The sequence below is a fragment of the Trichosurus vulpecula genome, chromosome 4 (assembly GCF_011100635.1).
Source record: "Trichosurus vulpecula isolate mTriVul1 chromosome 4, mTriVul1.pri, whole genome shotgun sequence".
Classification (NCBI taxonomy): Eukaryota; Metazoa; Chordata; class Mammalia; order Diprotodontia; family Phalangeridae; genus Trichosurus; species Trichosurus vulpecula.
This window is the reverse complement of record NC_050576.1, coordinates 163479061-163501317: the sequence shown is the minus strand read 5'-3', so window position 1 is coordinate 163501317 and position 22257 is coordinate 163479061. Positions and strand designations below refer to the sequence as shown.

The window sequence follows — 22257 nt, the reverse complement described above, 5'->3', positions numbered from 1 at the left end:
GAGCAGTTAGGGACTGAAACAAACACTGAGGGGCTTCTGTCTGGGCGACTGGCCATCCTTAGAACTGAGGTTTTATCTTGAGGGCTCTAGCTCCACCCCTCCATCCCAATATGGCCCTGTTCAATCCCCCACCTCCCTAAAATTGACCTCCTATGGGGAGGAACACACTGATGGACTGACATCACTTAGAGAAATTCGGGAACAGCTGAAGGCTGGTTTTAGACAATACAAAGTGGGGGAGGGACAGGCTCCTATCAACATGAATTTTTTTTTTCCCCATTTCATTTGGATACCTTAAGTGTTATAAGAGAATAATGGAATGCTCTGGAAGAGGGAGAAAGATTTCAGGCACCTAGAAAGGTCCCAGTTTTTGAAACTTTACTAGGGCTCTGACTACCCCTCCTACTGTTAACCCTCACCTGATCTTTTAAATTCGGTGCTAGTTACATCCCACAAACTAAGTATTGTCCGTTTATTCTTGGTATCTAGTGAGTTTGGGGAGTAGAAGAAGGGAAGGTCGGCGATGATTCCTCTCCATCATAAAATTGTGCTATTTTAGGGGTCCTGGTTATTAAAGAGAGATACAGACTGCATTTTTTCTTCCTAAAACTATAAGGATTAAGTAAAAATGGGGCTGCTAGGTAGAAAAATCAGAGTTGGACCTAGGAGGTCTCCTTAGAGACAAATTGGGAGATGGAGGGGGGTAGGGAAGCTGAAAGAGAGATGTAAGTCCCTGTTTTCCACATGTGGTTTTGGATCTTTAAATAGAATTCCTGTCACCTTCCAAAGTTCAATGTCCAAGGTTGTTGTCCCCCTGTGGATCACCTTCTTTTCCCCTCCCCCAACCCTCAGCATTCTCCCCTCCCTTCCTGGATCAACTCAAGGCCATCCATAGTCATTCTTTCCCTGGAGCTTGGTTGCTGACAGGTGGCTGATGACCCCAGAACTCTGTGTGTACCAGAAAGGAAGGTGGCCACTTCTCAGGGACATGAGAGCTAATGGTGGGGAGGAGGGTGGGTAGCTTGTGGCCTGATAAGTGACTTAAATCCTATGATAGGTGAAATTTGGTGCAACAGATATTTATTTCTAGCTTGTCAGCATGGAGGGTATGGTATTTGTGGCTAGGGACTTAAGGCAGAGGTGATAACCACCGCCGGGAGCTTCTAGTCATCCACAGAAGAGGCAGATAAAAAATATGGGAAGGCAATAAGCATTTCTATGATGCCTATTATGTGCCAGACGCATAATGATCTCATTTGAGCCTTACAACAATAACAATCTGTTATCCCCATTTTACAGTTGAGGAAATTGAGGTAGAGAGAAGTCAAGTGATTTACCCATGGTCACACAGCTAGTAAGTGTCTGAGGCTGGATTTGAACTCCAGTCTTCCTGTCCAGCACTCTACATTGCATTTAGGGTTAGGATACCAACTGATTCAGAGAAGAGACCCAATAAAGTTACCAAGGAATACAACTATGGGGTGTAAAGGTAGAAATGTTAGCAGTAGCAAGTCTGAAAATGAAGAAAATGGGAAAATTCAGGACAAGGAAATAATGGGTGTCGAGGAAGGATCTAAATAGGATTGGGGAAAGGTTGAGGACAGGAGATGGAGAGGAATGGGGAAGTCAAATCTGAAAGGGTGAGGAAAAGAAGTATTTTCTAGCATAAGGACCAGTTTACAGGAGGACTAGATCCCAAAGTTTCAGCTTTTACATCTCTGCCACCACTCTACCCCACCCCAGATCCTGTCAGAACTCCTTAGACTATAACTGTTACTTTTCTAAAGAAGGAGTTGGGGGCAGGGAGAAACTAATGGGAGAAAGGGAGAGGTCATAGTGATGCTGAATCACCCAACCGCTGTAAGAATATGTTTGACATTTAGTTGATTCCCAAACTAACAACCTAATATCAAACATATCACACAGAAGCAGGGAGCCTGGGAGGGAACAGGTAAAAATGAAAAATTAAGGGCCCAAGCATGGCCAGTGAGAGAATGGGTTATAGGTTAGTACTAGCTCTTGCCCCTTTCTCATTTCCCACACCCCGGCCTCTTCATTTTCCCTCCTGCCTCCCCAGTCTGTGCTCCTGTCCTTCCAATGCCCTTGACTTTCACAATGACTGGTTAGATTGGCTAGGAAAACGTGACCGGACAGGCTCCATGTCCATGTACTACTCCTAGTAACTCAGGCCAGAGATTCTCCTATCTTATGTTCAAGATATGTGACGGATCAGCAATGCCAACAACTTATCACCCTGCATCTGCTTACCCTAACTTTAAGCTCCTTGGGGATCCCCAGCCCTATGCACTTGCTAAACCTTGCTTTGCCTCCATAATGAACACAAGTTCCAATAGATATTCCCTTTCACACCCCACAAGGCTGTTGAGGTCAACCCCACAAGTACCGGACCAATTCTATTCCACTGATTTCCAATTGCTTGTTCTCATATTCTGGGCAGAATATACAGAGCTTCTAGGCAATGCTTAACTACTTTCCCCATCTTGCCCCATTATTCCATTTCTTTCCCTTTCTGTGCCACTCAGGCAAGTCACTTTTATTCCATTTGTTTTTCAGGTGCCTATAACAAAAGTGACCCAAAAGTGACCCATTTAAAAAAATGTCTAGCCTCTAATTTCCCCCTCACCTGCCCCAGGATTCCTAGGGGAATGAGATCAGAGAGCCCCAGGTTGCAGATGACTTACAGCCTCCCTTTCCTGACTCAGTCCAGAGGCCATATAAGCAGAATTGAAAAAGCCAGTTGCAGTTGATGAAAAGAGCTAGGACCCATGTTCCTCTTCTCCTTTGGGATTTTTACCCCTGTAGGAAATCCAAGAGGCTGGACTGCCCCTCCCCCCCCACCTTTTTTTCTCTAGGATTCCTTCCTTGCAAAGATCCATGCTTCTCCTCTTTGGCAGCTCTTCTGTAGTGATCCCAGTCTACCACTGGCCCAATTGGTTTTAAACAGGAGTTGACCGGGTAGGAGAGGAATAGAATCTCATTGAGGAAGAGGGCAGATGCCTCTGGAGGCTGTGATCAAAGCTCAGATTTATAACTATTGGAAAATTCTAGGGGTGGGGAGGACCATGGGACATGACTTCAGCCCCCAGGCAGACCTGCCCCATGTGTCCCTGTTCCCACTAGTATAGACTCCCCCTGCCTCTCAATAACACTATGTCCTTGGGCCTGATCGATGGTTTGTCCCTTGTTGCCTGTCAATTTCTGTCAACCTTGTGGTTCATGTCCTCTAGGGAAAAGAACAACTTATGGGCATCTAGATCTCAGCAGAGATTGTGATTATACCTTATAACTGTTGGTACCATCTTTGTTTGCTCTCTTTACCTACTGACACTGCCTTTCCCTATATCCCCAAGTGCACTCTTATTTACTTCATCAACTTTGCCCAAACCCTGATACCAAATTGTTGTTTCTGGCAAAAAGAGACCACACTAATTCCATGCTGTCAATGTAAACTTAACCTGGTTATGTAGGGCAGGGGGGAAGATGATCAAAAGCTGGAGGAAATAGGGAAAAGGGGGTCTTTACAGTGGGGAGAAAGGGGTTTAAGAGAGTATTTGAAGGAGCCAAGGACTGAAGAGCACTGCAGGAAAAGAAACAGGCCTAGGGAATATTGCTATAGAAGAGACCAGGTTTCTGGGGGTAAGGGAATATCTAAAGGAGCTGGGCAGGAGTGGGATGTGACCATGACATGAAATCTCCTCAGCTCTCCTCTCTGGACTATTTTCATGCCTTCCCCACCAATGATGCAGACAGTCTTTCTGACCCCAGGGGAGCCCAGCATGCATGACACTAGTATTAGAAATGAAGAGTTAGAGTGAATGATTCTGCTGATGTAATGGGAGCAGACAATGGGGCTGGGAAGGCAGGCTCAGTGGGGGACAGGCCTGCCAATAGCAGAGCCAGACCAGCAATGACAAGCCCAGAGGCAGGGGGAGTCCAAGGTCAGAGATTAGAATAAACAAAGGGTAATATGTGACTAGGGAAACCAAGTCAGAGAAATAGAGAGGGAAATGGATGTCATGGCAGAGAGCAGGGGTAGACAGACTACAGATAATAAAGGCATAGAGGGAGACATAAGACAGAAATAGGAGGAGTGTGATCTATTATTAGGAGTAGAGATTGGCCTTGAAGACTAGTACATAAAAGGAAGAATGAGGCAGAAGGGAAGAATCAGAACTGGGGGAGATTAAGGGGATGGAAGATGGACAGTGGGCTAGGGAAATATAGACAACACAATTAGCTGAATTCACAACTGTTTGGCCAGACCCCAAAGGTTTGATAAGAGTTTGGAGAGAGTCCTCCAATAGCATCTCCCAGTGATCTGTAACTTTGGCCTTGTCCTAGTCAATATTCTTTTTTATCAATGTCTTGGATAAGGATAGAGATTTCATACTTATCAAATTGGCAGATGACATTTAGTCCTCCCACTAAAGCTGGGAGGAGGAATAGCTATCATACTGGATAATATAGAATACAAGAAATTCTTAGGCTAGAGAAGGGGGCCACATCGACTAAGATTAAATTGTACTCTGATATCTATAAGGCCTTGCTCTTGGGTTCAGAAAATTGGCTTCACAAGTATAAGGCAGGGGCAGGGTGGGAGGGAGGTGGGGAGGTATGATTAGACAGCAGTTTGAAAAAGATCAGGGGGTTTTAAATGGATTGCAAACTCAATATGAATCAACAGAGTGATGTGCAGCCAAAGAAGCTAATGCTATTTTGGGCTGCATCAAGAAGGGTGAAGCTTCCAAGAAAGGAGATCATAGTCCTGCTGTAGTCTGCCCTAGTCAATCAAACTGCATCAGGAATATTGTGTTCAGTCAATTAACATATGTTAAGCACCTTCTGCTAAGCTCTGGGGCTACAAAAAAAAAAAAAAGGCAAAGGACATACCCTACCCTCAAAGAGCTCACAGTCTAATATTCATTACATATCTCAGTAAGGATAATCCCTCCTTGGGGTTATACCTTTGCTCCTGGGATATCTAGACTTCCAAGAACTAGCCCCTTCCCCAAATTTATTGTGGATTGTATTTTAACCTGTCTTTACTATAGACTAAAATAACTCATATGTATGTGCATATGTCTTGAGGTCACCACCAACAAACATTAAACTAAACATTAACTACCGGCCATGTGCAAGGCACCAAGATTATTACTGGGGATACAAAAACAAAAATGAAATGTTCCCTACTGTCAAAGGCCTTATTAGAACTGATTCTCAGGCTAGAAAATGTGTTCATGATGTCCTACCACCCAGGCAGGAGTTTCATCCCATTTAGGAGCTGGGAGAAAAGGAGCTGTTTGGAAAATATGGGGAACAAATAAACAGCATATAATTTGACGCAGCCTGGAGGAGTTTCAGGGACATATAGAAAGGAGTATAGAAATCTATTTTTTAAAGAACCTTGTTTCAAATGTTTGTTTTATTTATGTTAGGAGCTCATTTCCCTTTAGAAACGTGATCAAAGGTTAGGTTTCTATACCAGTCTGCAAAAGCCTGTTCAACCAATAACATACCTTAACTAAGAGGCTATGTGGCCAGTTAGATGGTGAACTACACTCAGAATCACAGAGACTTGGGTTCAGTTATTGTCCCTATCACACAATGGCTTTTTAAAGCCAGTTTAAGTAAGATTTAAGTAAACCTTTTAATTTTTTTTTTAAATCTAAGTTGCTGATATCCATTGACTGAGGGAACTTCCTCAATAGGAGTTTAATTCTCTACACTGATGAAGTCATAGTTTTCATCACACCCACCTTGAACTAGAATCTAGTTTGATAGAAATGAACTAATATTTATAACAATGTTTCTAAGGAAGAATACTTTTAGAATTTTAAGTTGCAAGACATAAAAATACATCTTATTTCAAGATTTGGAATGTTACCCTATACTAAGCTCACCCTCAAATATTTACTGAACACATACTATGTGGAAGAAATAGTGCTAGGGATCCTTAGGAATTTCATCAAAGCTCCTGCTCATGGCTTACTTAAAAGCAGCAGTTCTCAAACTTTTTGTTCTCAGGATCCCTTTATACTCTTCAAAATATTGAGGAACCATTCCTCCTCCTCCGCCCCACCGCCCTGCTCCCTGTAAAGAACTTTAACGTGGATTATACCTGTCACTATTAGCAATATTAGAAATTAAATCATTATGAAAATAGTTTTGATCTCATGGATCCCACGAAAGGGTCTGGGGACCCTTTGTGTCCCTGGATAATGCTTTGAGAACCATTGGCTTAGAGTGTCTGTCCTGCAATAGGTTGGGCTTCCCTAGCAGCAAATGGTTGCTAGGAGGAGTGGTGGTGACTGGTACAGCTTGGGGTTTTAGACTCCAGTGGGAATGGGGGTTTGGGTACACAAGTGCTTGGTAGAAGCAGGAAATCCTGGGTAGACAATGAGATTGTCAGTGGTGGTAGTAGTAGTATTAGTAACTTTCTATGGAGCTTTAAACATTTTAAAACTTTCAACAGTCCTATGAAATGTAGGCAGTGCAAATATTATCCCCATTCAAAAAGAGGAGACTGAGGCTCATAGAGTTTGAGTTATTTGCCGATAGTTACACAGTGAGTATTAGATTCACAATTTGAACCTGGGTCTTTCCTGACTCGAAATCAAGTGATCTTTTCACTCCATCTCACAGCCTTTCAATAATGGGGCTTCAGTGAAAGGTTAGGGACACTGATGAGATATCCCCTAATGGCTGTGGTAGCAGAGTGTTCCTGTGGCTGAGGCCCATAGGTAAGTGAAGCCTTGACTGGGGCAGTCATTGGTATATAAGGGAATATAGTAAGCATAGATAAGTCGGTGAGAAAAGACTTGAAGATGAGTAGAAGCAATTGAAGAAATGTGTTTAAACAGAAAAGGCTTGTGGAAGAGAAATATGGTAGGAGTTTGGAGAGAGGGAGAAGGCATGTCACTGAGTTTGGATGACTGTGGAAACAGAAGTTTTGACACAGATCTGAAGGGTGGGCCTCAAGGGCTGAGCTTAAAGCAGTGAGCCAGCTGGCCTAGTGGTAGAGTCATATTTAAACTATTAACAACCAGAGTCATAGTTTGCATCAAACAACTCCCCTCTCCCACACAGCCAATATTTACCGGAATTACAGTCCCTGAATTGATCACAAGAGGTCACTCTTCCCTCGTCAGCCTTTTAATGCTTCATCTTCACCAAAAAATAAAAAGTTAGACAATCTGGCTCTAGGCAAATAGCCTGCCAGACTTATCCTAGGGAAAAAATTCTAGGCCTTGGGGAGCCTGGAAGTATGAACTGTTAGAGAAAAAGGGACAGGTGCCTCTGATGCCTTCAGAGTCTCTCCACATAGAAGGATTTGCCCATCTGATTTAGCTCTTGCTGGTACTGTTGATGTTCCTTCTCAAATAGCTGACTTAAGGCAGCCTGCCGAACCTGGGAGAGGAGGGACAGAATAGAGTGTGGAAGTTTGCCTTCTGGTACCCACCCACCCACCATCTCTACCCTTGGCTGGTTCCCTAGCTCTTGGGTTTTGTTTTTTCAGTCTAGACACAGGGAACAGGAGATAGCTTAGGATAGGGAAGGTAGCATACACTTCACACATATGAACATGGAGTACAACTCATTTCCCCAAGCTGGGTGAGTCAGGGGTTAAGGGACACTAGGGAAATAGAAATGCGGGCAACTTGAAGTACATTCATTCTAGGGAGTTAGAGGAGCACTAAGGGTAAAAGCTCAGAGAATCAACCAATCAACAAACATTTATTAAGGGCCTACTATGACAGTCGTGCTAGGCACAATGACTGTTAGTACATTTGGATAGCAAAATACGCCACACAAGTAGGATGCAATTGTTGAATACAGAGCTCTGGTATATAGAATGAAAAGGCTCTGGTGTAATGGGTACATGTTAAATACAGCTAGCTGCTAGTGAGCAAAGTGGTTTAGGGTGGAGACCATGGATGGTCCTGAGAGTCCTCGTGGGCAAAGGGAGCAACAGTAGGTTTGACCCACTCACAGCCAGCAGCTGCTTGTTGGCCAATGCCATCTCCTGTTCCATGATGTCTTGCATTCTCAGGATGGCATATGGGTTCCTCCTCTGGTTCATTGTCGCCTGCCATACGCACTGCACTACTGTATTTTTCCAACTGTCCCAGGAGAATTTATGTGGATTTGTGTTAGGAAGATAGAATACCATTATCTCTGTGACATAGAATTTGTCTTATGTTTCCTAAATAAGTAAACTCAAGTGTAGGTAGGTAAGTCTTCCCTATGTATCTCTGGAACCTCTCTTAAGTGTTTATTACACTGTTGGGCATAGACTGAGATCTCAAAAGAGGTTCCCCCTTACTGACCACCCCCAGTTACGCTCAGGGTATTGTGGGAGACAGAAATAGGAGGAAGGGCACAACTGGATGTTTTAGTCTAATCTGGGGGGCATTAGCGCACAGGTATGTATTTACATTTTTTGTCATGTGAAGCAAAGCTAATTCTTGCCTTCCTCTGAACCTTTGAGAAAACTGAGGATGGAGAACAGAGAGAAGACAATATGGTAGGTTGATGTTTGGGGGGGGGTGGTGGAGGGCACAGAAAATTACCTCTCAACAGCTTTCTCAAATGCTACTATCCTCTTGTAACTCTGCAAGGAAAATTTAACGTACCTGGTCAGCCCAGTTACCAAACTCCTCACCCTAGCGCCCTATTTGTTACTCTTGGCTTAAAAGGAACTTGGGGGATCGTTTTCCCACCCACTCATCCCATCAGAAATAGGGCAATACGTTATGGCTAGCAATTTATCATTCAAAATATTTCAGCACCTACATGGAAAGCAACATCCCATTGCAGGGGTAGGGAAGCTCCTTACAAAGCCTTTTTTTTTTTTTTTGGTACTTCCCCATGCTCATAGTGAGGAAACAGATCTGGTAACCCCATCAAATGTTCTTTCAATTAAGCTTAATCCTTGTCATACCTCTTCTATCTTTATAACCTCATCCAGGGACAGGGATACCCGAGGGTTTGCCGTGGATTTAGCACGTTGGATAGACATTCTTGACTGTTGCTCTTCCTGTTTTGTCCACTCACTGATCTCAATTACCCTGGTTACTAGGCATGTCTCCAATTATGCCCTAGGCCTAGGCCCTGATTGGTCACCTGGCTTGTTGCCTGGGAGACCTGAAGGGAATCCTAGTTCTTTAGCCTTCTAATAGTGACCCCACCGCCACTTAGAAGGAGCCATAGGCCCAAACCCAGAACCTCTTATGTTAGGCTACAGAGGCAGCTCCATAGCTAGAATTTTAGGGGAATCAGCCCCATCATGCCCACAAAGGTGCCCACACATACTCATACTGCCTCCCCCGCCCCATCTACTCTAGATAGATAGGAGCAGAAATCTGTAAAGAACAGTAATAACATGCCTATTTTTTAGAGCTGTTTTTATTAAATAACTGGTTTATAAAGTCAGACCAGTACTGTAACTTACTGGGGGAATATGGAATTAGTGCCTGTATCACTGACAGTTCCCCTCAGTCACATCTTGAAGAGAAGGGAAAGGCAGTGCACTAAACACAACACAAATCTCAACAGGGCTCTGTTTAAGTATAACACCCTAGTTCCCTTCTGCCCTTTTCACTCCACAACTTTAAATGACATGTCTGTGGGCTAGAGTCCCCATCCAAGTAGGTAAGATAGGGGCTCTGTGGTTTCCATTTCTAACATCATAAATGCCCCCTCCCACAACCCCACTAACCTATTTAGGATAAAACTGACTTTGAAAGAGGGTAAAAAATAACCATGATCAAAAACAAGCTGGGGTAAAGAGGAAGTGACACAGCCAGAGGAAAATTATGTGGATTCAACTCCATAAAAAAGCTATTGGAGAGGGAAAGAGGGCCTCATGGAACTTTAGTTCTACAACAGACCAGAGGGATAAGCTCAGGAAGGCTCTCCAGACACACATTTCAAGAATTCTGGGCACAATGTTATCAATGCTGTCCAGTGCTGCTGTGTCTCCTGCCCTGGGGGGCAGGATCCTCCTAGTGAAGCCATGTTGGCTATGGCTCTCCCCAAATTCAGTCAGAGGGTGCTCTCTAGTGTATTGTAGTTATCCTTAAAACTCTTCAGCTCTAGGAAGTGCTTGGCTCTTTTACTCTTCTGGCTGGAGGGCAGATAGGTGACCTGGATAGTCGTTGGGGAGGAAACTTCAGGAGACTGTGTTAGATCCTTAGCTGCCGACTGGTGCTGCCGCTGGGAGCTCCCACCACGGGCTTTGACACTGAAGCATCCAAAGAGAGAATAAGTTATGACCAATATAACAGAAGCGAAAGACCACAGGTCAGGGCTCATTGACTCTCAATATGAACCAACAATCTGTGTCACCATATATATATACATATATACACCAGTTGCTAAAATTCAACTTGATTTTAAGAGCACCATTTTCTAATATGCCCCTGCCAGATTTTTGTTTCTTATTACATAAAGCTTAGACCCAACCACTCCCTTTCTCCTTTAAATCATAAGGTCTCAAGCATTCTACCTTTCCATATTCCCCTCCCTTCCATTTAGTCTATGGTCCATTCAGACTCAATTCCTCAATGACACTTCACACCTCAAGTCTGTGCTGCGTTAGCTGTTCCAAGGGTACAAGGCTCTCCCTCCTTTTAGAATTTCTGGTTTCCTTCAAAACTCAGCTCAAGTGCCACCTTCTTTCTATATGAAGCTTTTCTAAATGCCTCCAAGCTGCCAGACCTCTCCTTCCCCAATCTATCATACGTTTTGTTCATATTCTGAATGTAAATCCTGTCTCTACTTTGGAATGTAAGCTCTTTGGGGGCACTGTTCCACTTTTGTCTTTGTCTTCGTTTCCTAGTGTTTAGCAATGTCTGGCACACATAAGGCACTTAATTAATGTTTATGGACTGAAAGCCATAACAGATACCTTTAGTCATCTAGATTCTTAACTATCCCCTTCATTTTACAGATGAGGCCCAGGAAAAAGTGATTTGTCCAAGATTACATATATAGTAAATCCACATACTACCGAATCCAAATCCAGTTCTCTTTTCACTTAATAATGTGTGTCTGCAGCAAATACATCCTAGAGCCCTTTTGCTAGATGGTTTATGAAAATATAAAAAAAAACTATACATTAGGCTTAAGAGAATGAATTTTACAGGTTTGCTGACTTCTACAAGACTTGTCGCTTGACTTCCACCAGATCTTGCTGTTTTATTTTTGTGATACCTCTAAGTGTTTTTTATATGCTTTTAAAGAACAAAACAATTCTTTTCAAGAGGCAAAAAAGAGAGAAGGTAGGAGATACACAACCCCTTTCTGTCCTTTAAGAAAGACCCAGATTAAACCTTAAGACAGAAGGGACCAGAATGTATTTCTCTATATAGTTGACTCCACATTATCAATGCTAATTAAAAATCTGAGAAAAATTTACCCTTACCACCCAGAATCTCTCATTTGAATGTTTGTACAAGCCTAACATAATAAAACTAAACACAGGGTGCACTGGGGAAACAACATATTCCAAACCAATCAAGAAGGATCAACTAGACTTTGGGGTTCCCTTCTCTTATTGTAATCAAAAGCTTAACTACAATACTTTTGTCTGTTGGGTCTAATGGTGTTGCTACTGCCAGATGAGACACTAAGGACAGCTGCTACTTAGGTTGTTACTATTGTAAGACTAAAAAGGACACAGCAATAATAGTTAAGGGTCCTAGGGGATAAGGAATTCTACTGGACTGGATTCGAGCTAAGGTTTGTGTGCCAGAGTTGGGAGACTTTTTCCTTAGCTTGCAAAACAGCTTTTACTCTGAGATGGTAGGAAGGAAGAGGAAAGTAGTTTGGAGTAACAGAAAAACACTGACTTTGGAAATGGGAAGACCTGGGTTTGAATCTTAGCTTTATTACTAAGTACATTTCGTTAAGTCATTCCTGTTGTCTGGCCTTTTATTTCCTTATCTGTCAAATGAAGGTGTTAAATGAGACGATTACTAAGGTGTCTTCTAATCCTAAGTTGTATGTAAAAATATATAAAAATACAACTCTGAGTTGCCTGGCATCCACAGGTACTTTGCCTGATTTATTTTATGGTGATGGTCCCATTCTAGTGTCAGCCCAGTACTGTTGAGTCCTCTAATATATGTTAGAAGGAAAAAAAAAAGAGGAACCTACAACCAGTCCCACTTCACCATGTTTTACCCACACTCACGCAGCAGCCAGTTCACTCAGTGCTTCCTGATAGTGTAGATATTCAGTCTGGCCAAACACCTGAGGAGAAAAAAGAGGGTGAGAATCTTTTAAGCTCCATTCTCTACCATTCCCATATGAAATAAAAAAAATCCACAAGTGGAAAAAAGATCAACTGTCTTACGCCAGTTCCATATCGAGCTGTCTCATAGCCATCTAGCAGGGTATCAATGAGAGCTTTGCGGACACCCTTGAAGGGGGTACTCGCGTTTCGAAGCTCCAGCAGATAGGAGCGGAAGTTCTTGCCCATCAGGGAACGAGGATGCCGGCCTTCTGAATGGAATGGGATCTCTGAAGAGGCAAGAACATGATGAAAAGATTTTTTTCATGCATTTCCTGTCAAGGAATGCCTTTCTAATTACTTCCAAGTAATCTTGATCAATTCTTCAAATTAGGGAATTTTGGAGGGAGCAACAGAAACCAGACATCCAGGCTTCAGCAACTGTTTGATAATGGTAGCAAAAGGTGGATTATGTGGCCCTTTCTTTATCTATTTTCTACCCTTTAAAATTCTGTGAGCATTTTTTAGAACATGTATATATAGGTAAACCTGCTACAGCTTCGGCCCCACCTATTTCTTCCTATACCTGCTCTTCTGATCACCTTTCAGCTTGATTAGATGTGGGGAATGCCGGACTTAGCCTCAGGGAAGACAGAATTCAAATTGGGGGCTGAAAACTAATGCTTTGGGATACCTGTTCTTTCTTTGTAACCCCCACCCCTCTGGATTGTCTACCTCTGCACTCCAGGACAATGACTTCTGCAAACATTTCTCCTCTCTTAGCTTTCCCTCACTCATTTCTCTTGCATAGGTCCCAGGCTGGCATTGCCCATCCTTAGGGATGCTTTTCCTAGGGACCATGAGCTTCTACTTCCAAAGAAGGCAGCTAAGATGATGGGTGAGCAATAGACTAAGAGTCAAGAGACCCAGGTTTTACCACTCACTAGCTAGCCTCTGGCCTTTCTAAGTCCAAGTGTCCTTATCTGTAAATTAAGTGCTAAGACTAGATGTTTATTCTAACAGCAGCAATGTACGAATCCTTAAAGTAACAGAATGTACAAGTTAAAAAATAACAACATTAACAGCTAGCATTTATATAGCTCTGTAAGTTTGGCAAAGAGGTTTACGAATGTATCATTTGAGCCTCATGACCACCCAAAAAGGGAAATGCAATTATTATGACTCCTATTTTACAGAGGAAATGAAGGCTATGAGAAGTTCAGTTACTTGCTCAGGATCAGTTATTAAGTGTTTGAGGGTGGATTTGAACTCAGGTTTTCCTGACTCCAGGTCCAGCACTCTATTCACTGGGCCACCTAACTGCCTCTGTCCTGATCCGAGCTGAAAGAGTAGATCTTTCCTGCCTTTTTAGAATTCAGCAAACTGTTTCTCTGTTCCCACACTCCTATCTAAAAGCAAGGGAATCACTGGCAAAATGAGACCTCATTTCCTTATCAACTCAGTTTCTCAAGAGGAGGAAACAGATTCTTTAGATTCAAGGGAGTTCCCGACACAGGTATGCCTGAGTAAGCAGAGACCAAATTTATTCTTATCCCCATCATGTGGGTCTTGAGTTTCTTCTCTATCAGGAGAATCGGAATTCCTGAAAAGACCTTCCCATACCTGAATGACCCTTACCCGAGGCACGAATGGCATCCAATGCTTTCATCCTGTACAGGTAATTGTAGCAATCTGTAAAAATAATGGCTTGAATCAGTACTACCACTCCCACCACCCTTGCACCACAATTCTTTCACTATTATGCCTGCTTTCTCAGATTAGCTATACAGAGAATAACTAAGATTATGCTTTCCTAGCATCTCTATCTCAGCTCCTAGAAAATAAACTCTGAGCTCTTGGCTTTCCAAATTTACCCATCCCCAAGGTGGAAAACTCGCCCCATACGTTGATTTCCTGGTGTCTCCAGCTGCAAGAGTCTGGCATCATCCTCTTCGAGGAGCTGGGGTTCATACTTTACATCCTGAACCTTGGATAATCGGATGTCAATCTCTTCCTTCAGATCCTGCTCCCATGGAGAAGAAAAGAGTTATCATCTTGGAATATGTACCTTTATGGTTTAGCTTATATCCCACCAACTTGGAAATGCAGTGACCTCTGGGGAAGGGCATAAATAACTGGGTCAGGAACAGGAAGCAAATAAACATCCTTTGACTACTGGTATCTGGGAGAAAAGTACCCAGGAAGAAGTGGGCCTAGGGGTCTCCAACACCCAGAGACCCAAACCCTCTAGAATCACTCAGCACTGGCATTCAGGCAACGAGTCACAGTGGGAAGAATCAGGAGACACCAACTGACAGCATTCAACAAGAGATCACCATTCCCACATCTCCGTGTTCCTTCCCCAAGAGCAAATTAAAGGATGTAGAGAGACCATGAGATAGATTAAAAGATCGAGAAAATCCTACCTTTCCACTTAAACAAAGCTACCGGTTATGAATACGGAGAATTTCTAGAAACCCACCTTGGGAGCGTTGTGCCCCACAGGGACGTGAGGGCCTCTTCGAGACTTCATAGCAAAACGCATGATCTGCCTCTTCACAAAAATGAACAACAGCACAAATACCTGGCGGGAGAGACGGGCGAGAAGCCTGCTGGAGAGGGGCCCTTGGAGATCCCGCTGAGTCCTGGAGCAGCTCCAGCTGCAGCTCCCCGCCCCGCGCCCCCCCTTCCCCCATTCTGGCGTCCAGGGAAGTAGGCTTGGGCCCGGGGGCGGGGGGCGGAGCGGGTGGCAAGCTGGGGCACCCGCACGAGGGGAGCTGGGGGAGGGCGTGGATGGCTGGTCCCCTGGGGTGGGGGGGGGTCGTCTCCTCACCAAGCTCCCATAGGCCATCACCAGCACGACATTCACCCCAGACAACCAGTTACTGCTGGACGCCATGGCCTCCTTCCAGCTTCGTTAGCTCGGGTTCCGTAGTAGCGACAGCCCCAGGGCTCTTTGGTGCTGTTTGGCCATTTCCTTATGGGGGAAGCCAAAGCCGGGCCCTGTCGGAAAACATGGCGGCCAGGGGGAGCGCGGGGGTACCAGGGCGGGGGGGAGGGGGTACTGAGGGGAGGAAGAGAAAGAGGGCGGAGAGAAGCGTGACGAGTTCCTCCTCTCCCTAGGCACGTGACACCGGCACGGTGGAAGGAGAAAGCGCGTGCGAGGAAGGCGGGACTCCGCTGCTGGGAGGAAAAGGAGGTCGTGGGTAGGTCACGTGACCGGAGGAGGCCGACTCACTGATCCGGAGAAGGTGGCTCGTGGCAGGACGACGGGCGCGCGCCTCTTTGCGTGTCACGTGCTGAGGGAGGAAGGAAGGAGAGTGGGAGGGGAAAGGCGCGAGAGCGAGCGCGAGAGGAAAAAGAGGGAGGGGGGTGGAGAGAGGAGAGGGAGTCTATATCACGTGACAGGGGCGGCGCGGCCCGGGGTGTCAGTGTGGAGGAGACTGAGGTAAAGTTGGGAGAGCGGCAGCGGCGGCGGCGGCGGCGGCGGTAGCGGCAGCGCGGCGGGGCCGGGTATTGTCCGCGGCCCCTTTAAATCCGCGATTCCCCTTCACCCTTTTCTCTCCTCCCGCCGTGGCCCCCTCTCCCAGCAGCCGCCCCCCCCCATCTCGCGCGGTGCGGGCTTCCCCTCCCCCCTCCGCGCGCTGTGCCCCCCCCTTCCAGTCGCGCGGGCCCCAGGCTCCCCCACCTCCCCCACCCCCGCCACTCTGGGCCAGCCGCCGGGGTTTTGTTTATGGTCGGGCTTGCGGCCTACTGGGCCGCGCCGGAGCCGGGGCCTAGATTTGGGAGCGTGGCCGGGCGGGGCGCGGGGTGGCTGGGGGGGCCATGCGGCTCGGGCCTGGGGGGTGGCGAGAGCGCGAGAGAGCGAGCGCGGTCTGGGCCGGGCCTGAGGTAGGGCTTTCCCTTCCTCCCCTTTTATAACCCTGCGCCTGAGGAGACGATCGGGGCGGGGGGCGGGGAGGGGGGGGAGGCCGCGGCATTCTCTCTTCCCCCCCCCAGCCTTAGGACCTCCTCTCGGCCTCCCCTCACTCGAGCTAGGACTCGGCCTAGGTTTGATCCAGGAGAGATCGGGGAGCGGTGGGACGAAGTTGCCTACGCCCCTCACTTTATTTCCTTACGTGCTATTCAGTTTGAGTGCAAAGAATTAATCTTTTGGGGAGAGGTGGGCGATTGGTCCTGCCGGCTCCCTGTGTATCTCTGGGACTGAATCTCCACTCATCGGCCCTCCGCCCTGTTTTCTTCTCCAGTCCTAGCCCCTTTGTCAACTGCTCTAGTTCTTTTCACTTTGTGTCCTCTTCTGGATTTTTCAAGGCATTTTAATTAATATCTTTAATCTCTTTGCCCAGTGGAGCTTTGGGTACTTTCAACAATCAAAAGCATGTGGGGGAGCTTGACCTCACTGCTCCAAGCCCCTTGGGTATATTGCACTGGAGCACCGACTGTCTATCATTGTGTTCTCAATTGAGTTCAAGAACTGTTCGTTAGTTCGTACTATGTGCAAAACATTTACCATAATGGGGCACAAATTTCAAATTTATCAAATTCTTTCACCTTGTGGAGAGTACCCAGATTGCCTTGTAAACTGATGCCATAACCAATTTGCCTGAAACAGCCACCTCTTTGGTGGGATGTTAGGAAAAGAAAAAGACCACAGTAACAGGCAGTTAATGCTAGTGGGGCCTTTTCCTCTCTTGTATCCGGGCTTGGGAAATGTGGTGTGCTTGTGCAGAGACATATTCAGCCCAGTTTGACATTCTTCATTACTACAGAATTAAAATACTGCGCATTCTGTTAAGTTATCCTGTTGAATAGTTTAGGTGCCTGATTTTAAATGACCCAAGTCTTTCTGTGGGGTTGGTTGCTTCCACAATGGACAGGAGTTCTATTTCCAATTAGCTGGGTTTTGTGGACTAGTAAAAAGGTTATAAAAACAAGTTCTGTGTTTTTAAAGGTGTACCAAGCATACCTTTACAAGATATTTTGTCTTGTCAGAGTGGAATTGGGTGTGGGGAGGACACATAGTTAGGTAACTAGCTAACTTACTAAAGCTACTTATGAATTATAGTTGACATTAGAAGCAAAAAGATGTATCTTCCAGGCTCTTGTGTGGTCTTCTCTGAATTGTTGCACATGGTTTAGTGCACTCATAGCACTTATTTTCTAGTTGCATTTTGTATTTCCAATTAGATTGTAAGCTTGAGGGCAGGGACCATGTCTTTATTCTACTTTTGTATACCCCATGGTAGTGAACACGTAGGTATGCAAATAAATGCTTGTTGATCAGTTGATTTCAGTAAAACATTTTTTTAACCTCTCAATGGCTGTTTTTTAAGTTGTTGGTTTTCCAAAGAAAGTCTGATAGCTCCTTTGAAAACTGCACTCTACCTACTATCATGCTGTTCCTTAAGCTTTAGTAATTAATTTGAGATTTCTCTTCCCTCCCTATCAGCACATCCTTATACTTTAAGAAAGGTAGCATATGTAAGATGGTTCTCTTGTTCCCTGCCAACTGTGGATATGTTTGCCTGCCCACTACTAGAAGGTACCAAGTCTGTGTTCCAAGTAATCCTTTAGATCAGTTGCTTCCTGCTGACCTTGCTCACTGTTTTGCAAGTTGTCTCAATCACATTTTACTAAGCATTTGTAAGAGAGATAAGGGAATTCAGTCACTGGTGATCAAAACGATGTCTTACATGATATCTAGATCGGTAGTGTTTTTCCATTAAGTGATCCAAACAGAATTAAGTCCAGACAATTTTGCAAATAGCTGTAGCTATGCAATATAATTGTGTAGCTAGCATATGGTCTCGTAACTCATCCTTTCAAATTGAAATCAAATATGTGGTGGAAGGAAGTCAACATTCAGAAATTGTAGGTTGAGATGGGAAGTGCCAATTCATATTAAATTAGAAACCCCAGACTATCCAATTTTAAAATATAACCAATATGAACACTTTTGTTCTTGTCTTGACATTGCCTTATCTCCACTACTGGTTTGGGTGCAGTGGTAGTTAAAAGATGTTTGTGTTTTTGTAGATGAAATGTTAAAACTTGATTGTGATGCCAGCCTAGAGAGATAGATTACTGTGTAGCATATAGTCTGTACTCCCTTGACATATTTGTATGTTTTTTGCTGTTAAAATTGGTATCTGACTCTTACTTAAAATGTTCCCTAAAGGCTTAACTACTTTTTTGGAAATGGAAGAAAATGAAACTTTTAATGACATTGTAATAAACAAGGATGTATGTAACCATAGTGTCACAAATTTGTAAAGAACTTGTCCCAAATAAATTGTTTTTATTAGCAATTCAAAGAGAAGTATCTTTCTGTGGACTATCCAAGAAAATGAAAGAGGTGAAACATCAGAACCTCCTTACCAAATTCAGCATCCTCTTTGTGGCCATATTGTATCAATTATAAGGAGCCTGGAATTGACTAATGTAAATTTCCACTAGCCTGAAATTATATGGGTCAGGCTTTTCCAAACTTATTAGAAAAGTTATTATTACCTTTGAAAGGTAATAAAGTGGTGGCAAAATACCCTGTTCAACTTTTGCCTACCACTGGCAAAAGAAAGGTTTTGTTTTTTAAACTAAAAACAGCAGCTGAGATTGCATTACAAGCCGAAGGCATGAGTGGTGCTACAATTGTACTGTTTTCTTGTTAAGAGTTGGTAGTTTAAGTCTATACTCAGGTTAGGGTGATCTTCCCATATGCTGTTCTGTAACTCCAAATCAGTGCAGTCGTGAGATGACTTTACACTACTTCCCCTTACAAGTAAGATGTTGTGTTGGGTGCTTTGGCTAATTCTGTAATTCTGGGATGTTCTGCTTCAGAAGAGCTGTGCAAGATAATAATGGCAGTTGTGAGCCCTAAGAGTTTGAGGTTTGTTGACCAGCAGGTTAGGTGGAGAAGCCACTGCAAAGACAAGGAACAGGATTGCTACTGAGGGAGCTGGGATTCCAGGCAAAGTCTTTGGAGTTAATATGTCTCTTTTGGAAAGCTCTAGTTTAAAAAAAAAAAGCCTCCACATCATGAATACAAGATAAAAATTTAAGGGAGGTATTGGAGAGAGAACCTGGATTTCAGAGGTAGAGGTTGTGTATTTCTTTAGGTAGGAGTACTTTGAACTGATTTTCTTACTGTTGAGTGTGGGTTAGTGATCTCCTTCACAGAAGACTTCTACCTTTTGGTAATTCTGTATTGTAAAGGTACTTGAACAGACTCTTGTCTGTTTGAAAGGGTTTTGAGTCTTAGGGAGCAGGGGGTGTGTGTGTGTGTGTGTGTGTGTGTGTGTGTGTTTTAATTAGCAGTTTCATAGACTTACAGATAGCCCCACTTGCCAAGGACTAGTAGAACTGGAATGAGCTGGTAACTTTTTTGTACTTTTTATGTGGCTGCCCATCATCAAGCAAACAATAAATATAATATACTATGCTATACAAAATGGTATTAAATGCCATGGTCCCTTAAGAAGCTTATCAATCTCAATATGATGTCTTTTGGTTTGCTGTGCCTAGAATGATTAAAAAAAAAGTTTTGTTTTTTTTTTTAGGGGAGTGAGAAGGAGAGTGATAAATATATTTTGACTACTTTTTATAATCTAATAAGAAATTTTTTTTAAATCTTTCAGCATTCTACCTTGTAAATACTGTTATTTGTATATACTGTAAATGATGACATCAGTGGGCACTAACCGAGCCCGGGGAAACTGGGAGCAGACACAGACACAGAACCAGACACAGCACAAGCAGAGGCCACAGGTAAAGAAATTTGAGAGAAAGTAGGGTATGGGCAACCCAAATAGCTGATAAAACTTTACATCCAGCACAGCTTCATTCTGTACTTTGAGTTGTCTTTCTATATCCTCTTTTTCAAGATTAGACCTTAGTTCTCTTATTCTCCTGGATGCTTTCTTTGTTAATATCATGTGCTGTTACAAAAAGCTGCTTTTTTTTTCTTTTGCTGTTTAATGTTGCTATATGAGGCTTTGAGAAAAGAGATTATGTGACTTTTGTTCTAGAGACCCCCCCTATGGCTACAATTTGGTAATAGCACATTTCTTTTTCTGGGCCTCTGGTATAGTATCTTCCTAATTTCTTAGATTTTCCACTGTGACTCCACTCTTTAGCCCATATGTGTCTAGCCATTTCCCAGCTTCTGGGTTCTGATCTTTTCTTTCCCTTTTGACCTGTTCCTTTTGAGGCTTTTGGAAGGTTTATCTAGTTTTCCCTTCACATGGGGACTTGGCCTCTTCCCTATTTTTTTTTTCTTTCCAAAAATCATTCAGTAAGACACCCTTGGGCATTGTTCAGTTACAGGTTTAAGAGGGAAAATTAACCATCTGGGAACCAAACTTTGTAGGTTCTTTTGAAGGTTGGTTTAGATAGATCTATTTTCAGTAGCCACTTGGTTATTGATTAGTCCCTATTGTGAGTAAATAATTCATATTTGGTTATTAATGTGAGTAAATGAATTATATTTCATTATTTGGTTGGGGGAAGGCTTTTGCTCAGAGAGAATGTTTTTCTTTTTCACAACTATTCTCAAGATTGTTCCCAGCAAATAAGGAGTCTGGTGCCCATTGAATTTGTTACCAAGCAAGTCATTATAGTCCTAAGCACCTTATATTCTTGTAATGATCACTCAGTAGGAAGACTGTTTCTATCCCCAGGCCATACCTGCTGTTCTTAATATGTTCCCAACCTTAGAAACAAAAAGGCAACCTTGGAAATTGGATGGGCTTTTCTAATAAAAGTTACAGTTGAGCATGCATTTAGAATTGTAACCAAGATACTTTAGGGGGTAGCATTTTAGAAACTTTTGCTCCTAAGGAAAAATCTCCGCTAAACATAAGCAGCTTTCTCTTTTTAGTGAAATGACTGGATATTATAAAAATTGTGTTAATGGCTACTTCTCCTTCTTTAAATCCTCTGTTCAATGTTCACTGTGCTGCTTCAGTGTCAGCATGAACAGAAGAGGCACTAGAACTCGGAAGACTTGGTCTGAATGCTAAATCTTCATCCTACTACTTTTTTTTAATGTCTCTGGGCAGGCCGGTTAACATTTCTGAGCCAGTTTGTTATCTATAACATGGGTGTAATACCTGCCCTATCTACCTCAGAGGGTTGATATGAGGATCAAATGAAATAACATGAAATGTATATGTGAAAATTGTCACATGTGGAAAATATATAAACTGTAAAACACCATCAGATGGTGGTAGAGCCCTTGGTGCCTTATCATTTGTAAGGGGAAAAGTAGTTTGGAAAGGGAAAGAGATTTGAAATTACTTTGCACAGGCACTGTCCTCACTGCTTCTCAGTGTAGTCTCCTGACCATACTTTCCTGATTTCCATCTCAACTCATAGGCTACTGCAGAACAGATTAGACTTGCACAGATGATATCAGACCACAATGATGCTGACTTTGAGGAGAAGGTGAAGCAAGTGAGTATACTAATTTATTGTAATTTTTTTTTTCTTTTGAGGGGCGGGTGATGATTGGGAGTATTGATATCAAGTAACCATACGTGCCCCCTGCATCACTCAAGATGCTGACTCTTCCAGGGACATTGGAAAGATTATGCCATTTATACATGTTTCTAGCCTGAAATGTCACCGACCTAGGCCAAGAAACAAGTTTTTCTCCTAGTTGTAATTTCTTACTCTTTTGGGCAGGTATATTGTTCTGAGAGGTCTGACCTTTAACTTTCAATTAATGGTGATATATTTTCCATATCAACTTCAAACTATTATGGGACCTCTTATATTTTTGCATGTAGAAAGATCTATAGTACATTTAAACGGGGCAGTGGGTGGCACATTGTATAGAGCACTAGACCTGGAATCAGGAAGATCGAAATTCAAATATGGTCACATTTTTAACTAGCTGTGTGACCCTGGACAGATCACTTAACTTATCTCTGGCGTAGTTTACCCATCCATGAAATGGGAATAATAACTACTTCCCAGAGTTGTCATGAGGATAAAATAATATT

The 22257-nt window shown here is 43.5% G+C and overlaps 3 protein-coding genes across 29 annotated transcripts in view; 1 reads left to right on the top strand and 2 right to left on the bottom strand.

The window, feature by feature from the left end:
• Positions 1-7326: 7326 nt before the first annotated feature.
• C4H1orf189 (chromosome 4 C1orf189 homolog) lies at positions 7327-9118 on the bottom strand. Its single transcript, XM_036753415.1, has 4 exons — positions 8963-9118; positions 8592-8632; positions 8012-8141; positions 7327-7428 (listed from the first exon to the last, which is right to left on the bottom strand). The coding sequence occupies exons 1-4, from the start codon at positions 9038-9040 to the stop codon at positions 7327-7329; spliced, it is 351 nt and encodes a 116-aa protein (XP_036609310.1). The 5' UTR covers positions 9041-9118.
• Positions 9119-9408: 290 nt separating this feature from the next.
• C4H1orf43 (chromosome 4 C1orf43 homolog) lies at positions 9409-15396 on the bottom strand. Of its 3 annotated transcripts, none has more exons than XM_036757152.1 (7): positions 15090-15396; positions 14739-14840; positions 14162-14279; positions 13895-13948; positions 12380-12546; positions 12218-12276; positions 9409-10264 (listed from the first exon to the last, which is right to left on the bottom strand). In XM_036757152.1, exons 1-7 carry the CDS (start codon positions 15153-15155, stop codon positions 10066-10068), a joined length of 765 nt encoding a protein of 254 aa, XP_036613047.1. In that variant the 5' UTR covers positions 15156-15396; the 3' UTR covers positions 9409-10065. The 3 variants fall into 3 exon arrangements, with proteins under 3 accessions (XP_036613047.1, XP_036613048.1, XP_036613049.1); XM_036757153.1 differs by having other exon boundaries at positions 12212-12276; positions 15090-15300; XM_036757154.1 differs by having other exon boundaries at positions 10159-10264; positions 12208-12276; positions 15090-15300.
• A 180-nt stretch (positions 15397-15576) lies between these two features.
• Positions 15577-22257, top strand: part of UBAP2L (ubiquitin associated protein 2 like) — a 44570-nt gene continuing 37889 nt past the window's right edge. For 15 of the 25 annotated variants that reach the window (XM_036753494.1, XM_036753492.1, XM_036753493.1 and 12 more), the window contains exons 1-3: positions 15624-15704; positions 19891-20020; positions 21629-21706. In XM_036753494.1, coding sequence (XP_036609389.1) covers positions 19931-20020; positions 21629-21706 — 168 coding nt within the window. In that variant the 5' untranslated portion in view covers positions 15624-15704; positions 19891-19930. Of the gene's footprint in view, positions 15770-17714; positions 17799-19890; positions 20021-21628; positions 21707-22257 lie in introns of those variants that run through there. The other 10 variants (XM_036753479.1, XM_036753497.1, XM_036753482.1 and 7 more) reach the window with 8 other exon arrangements.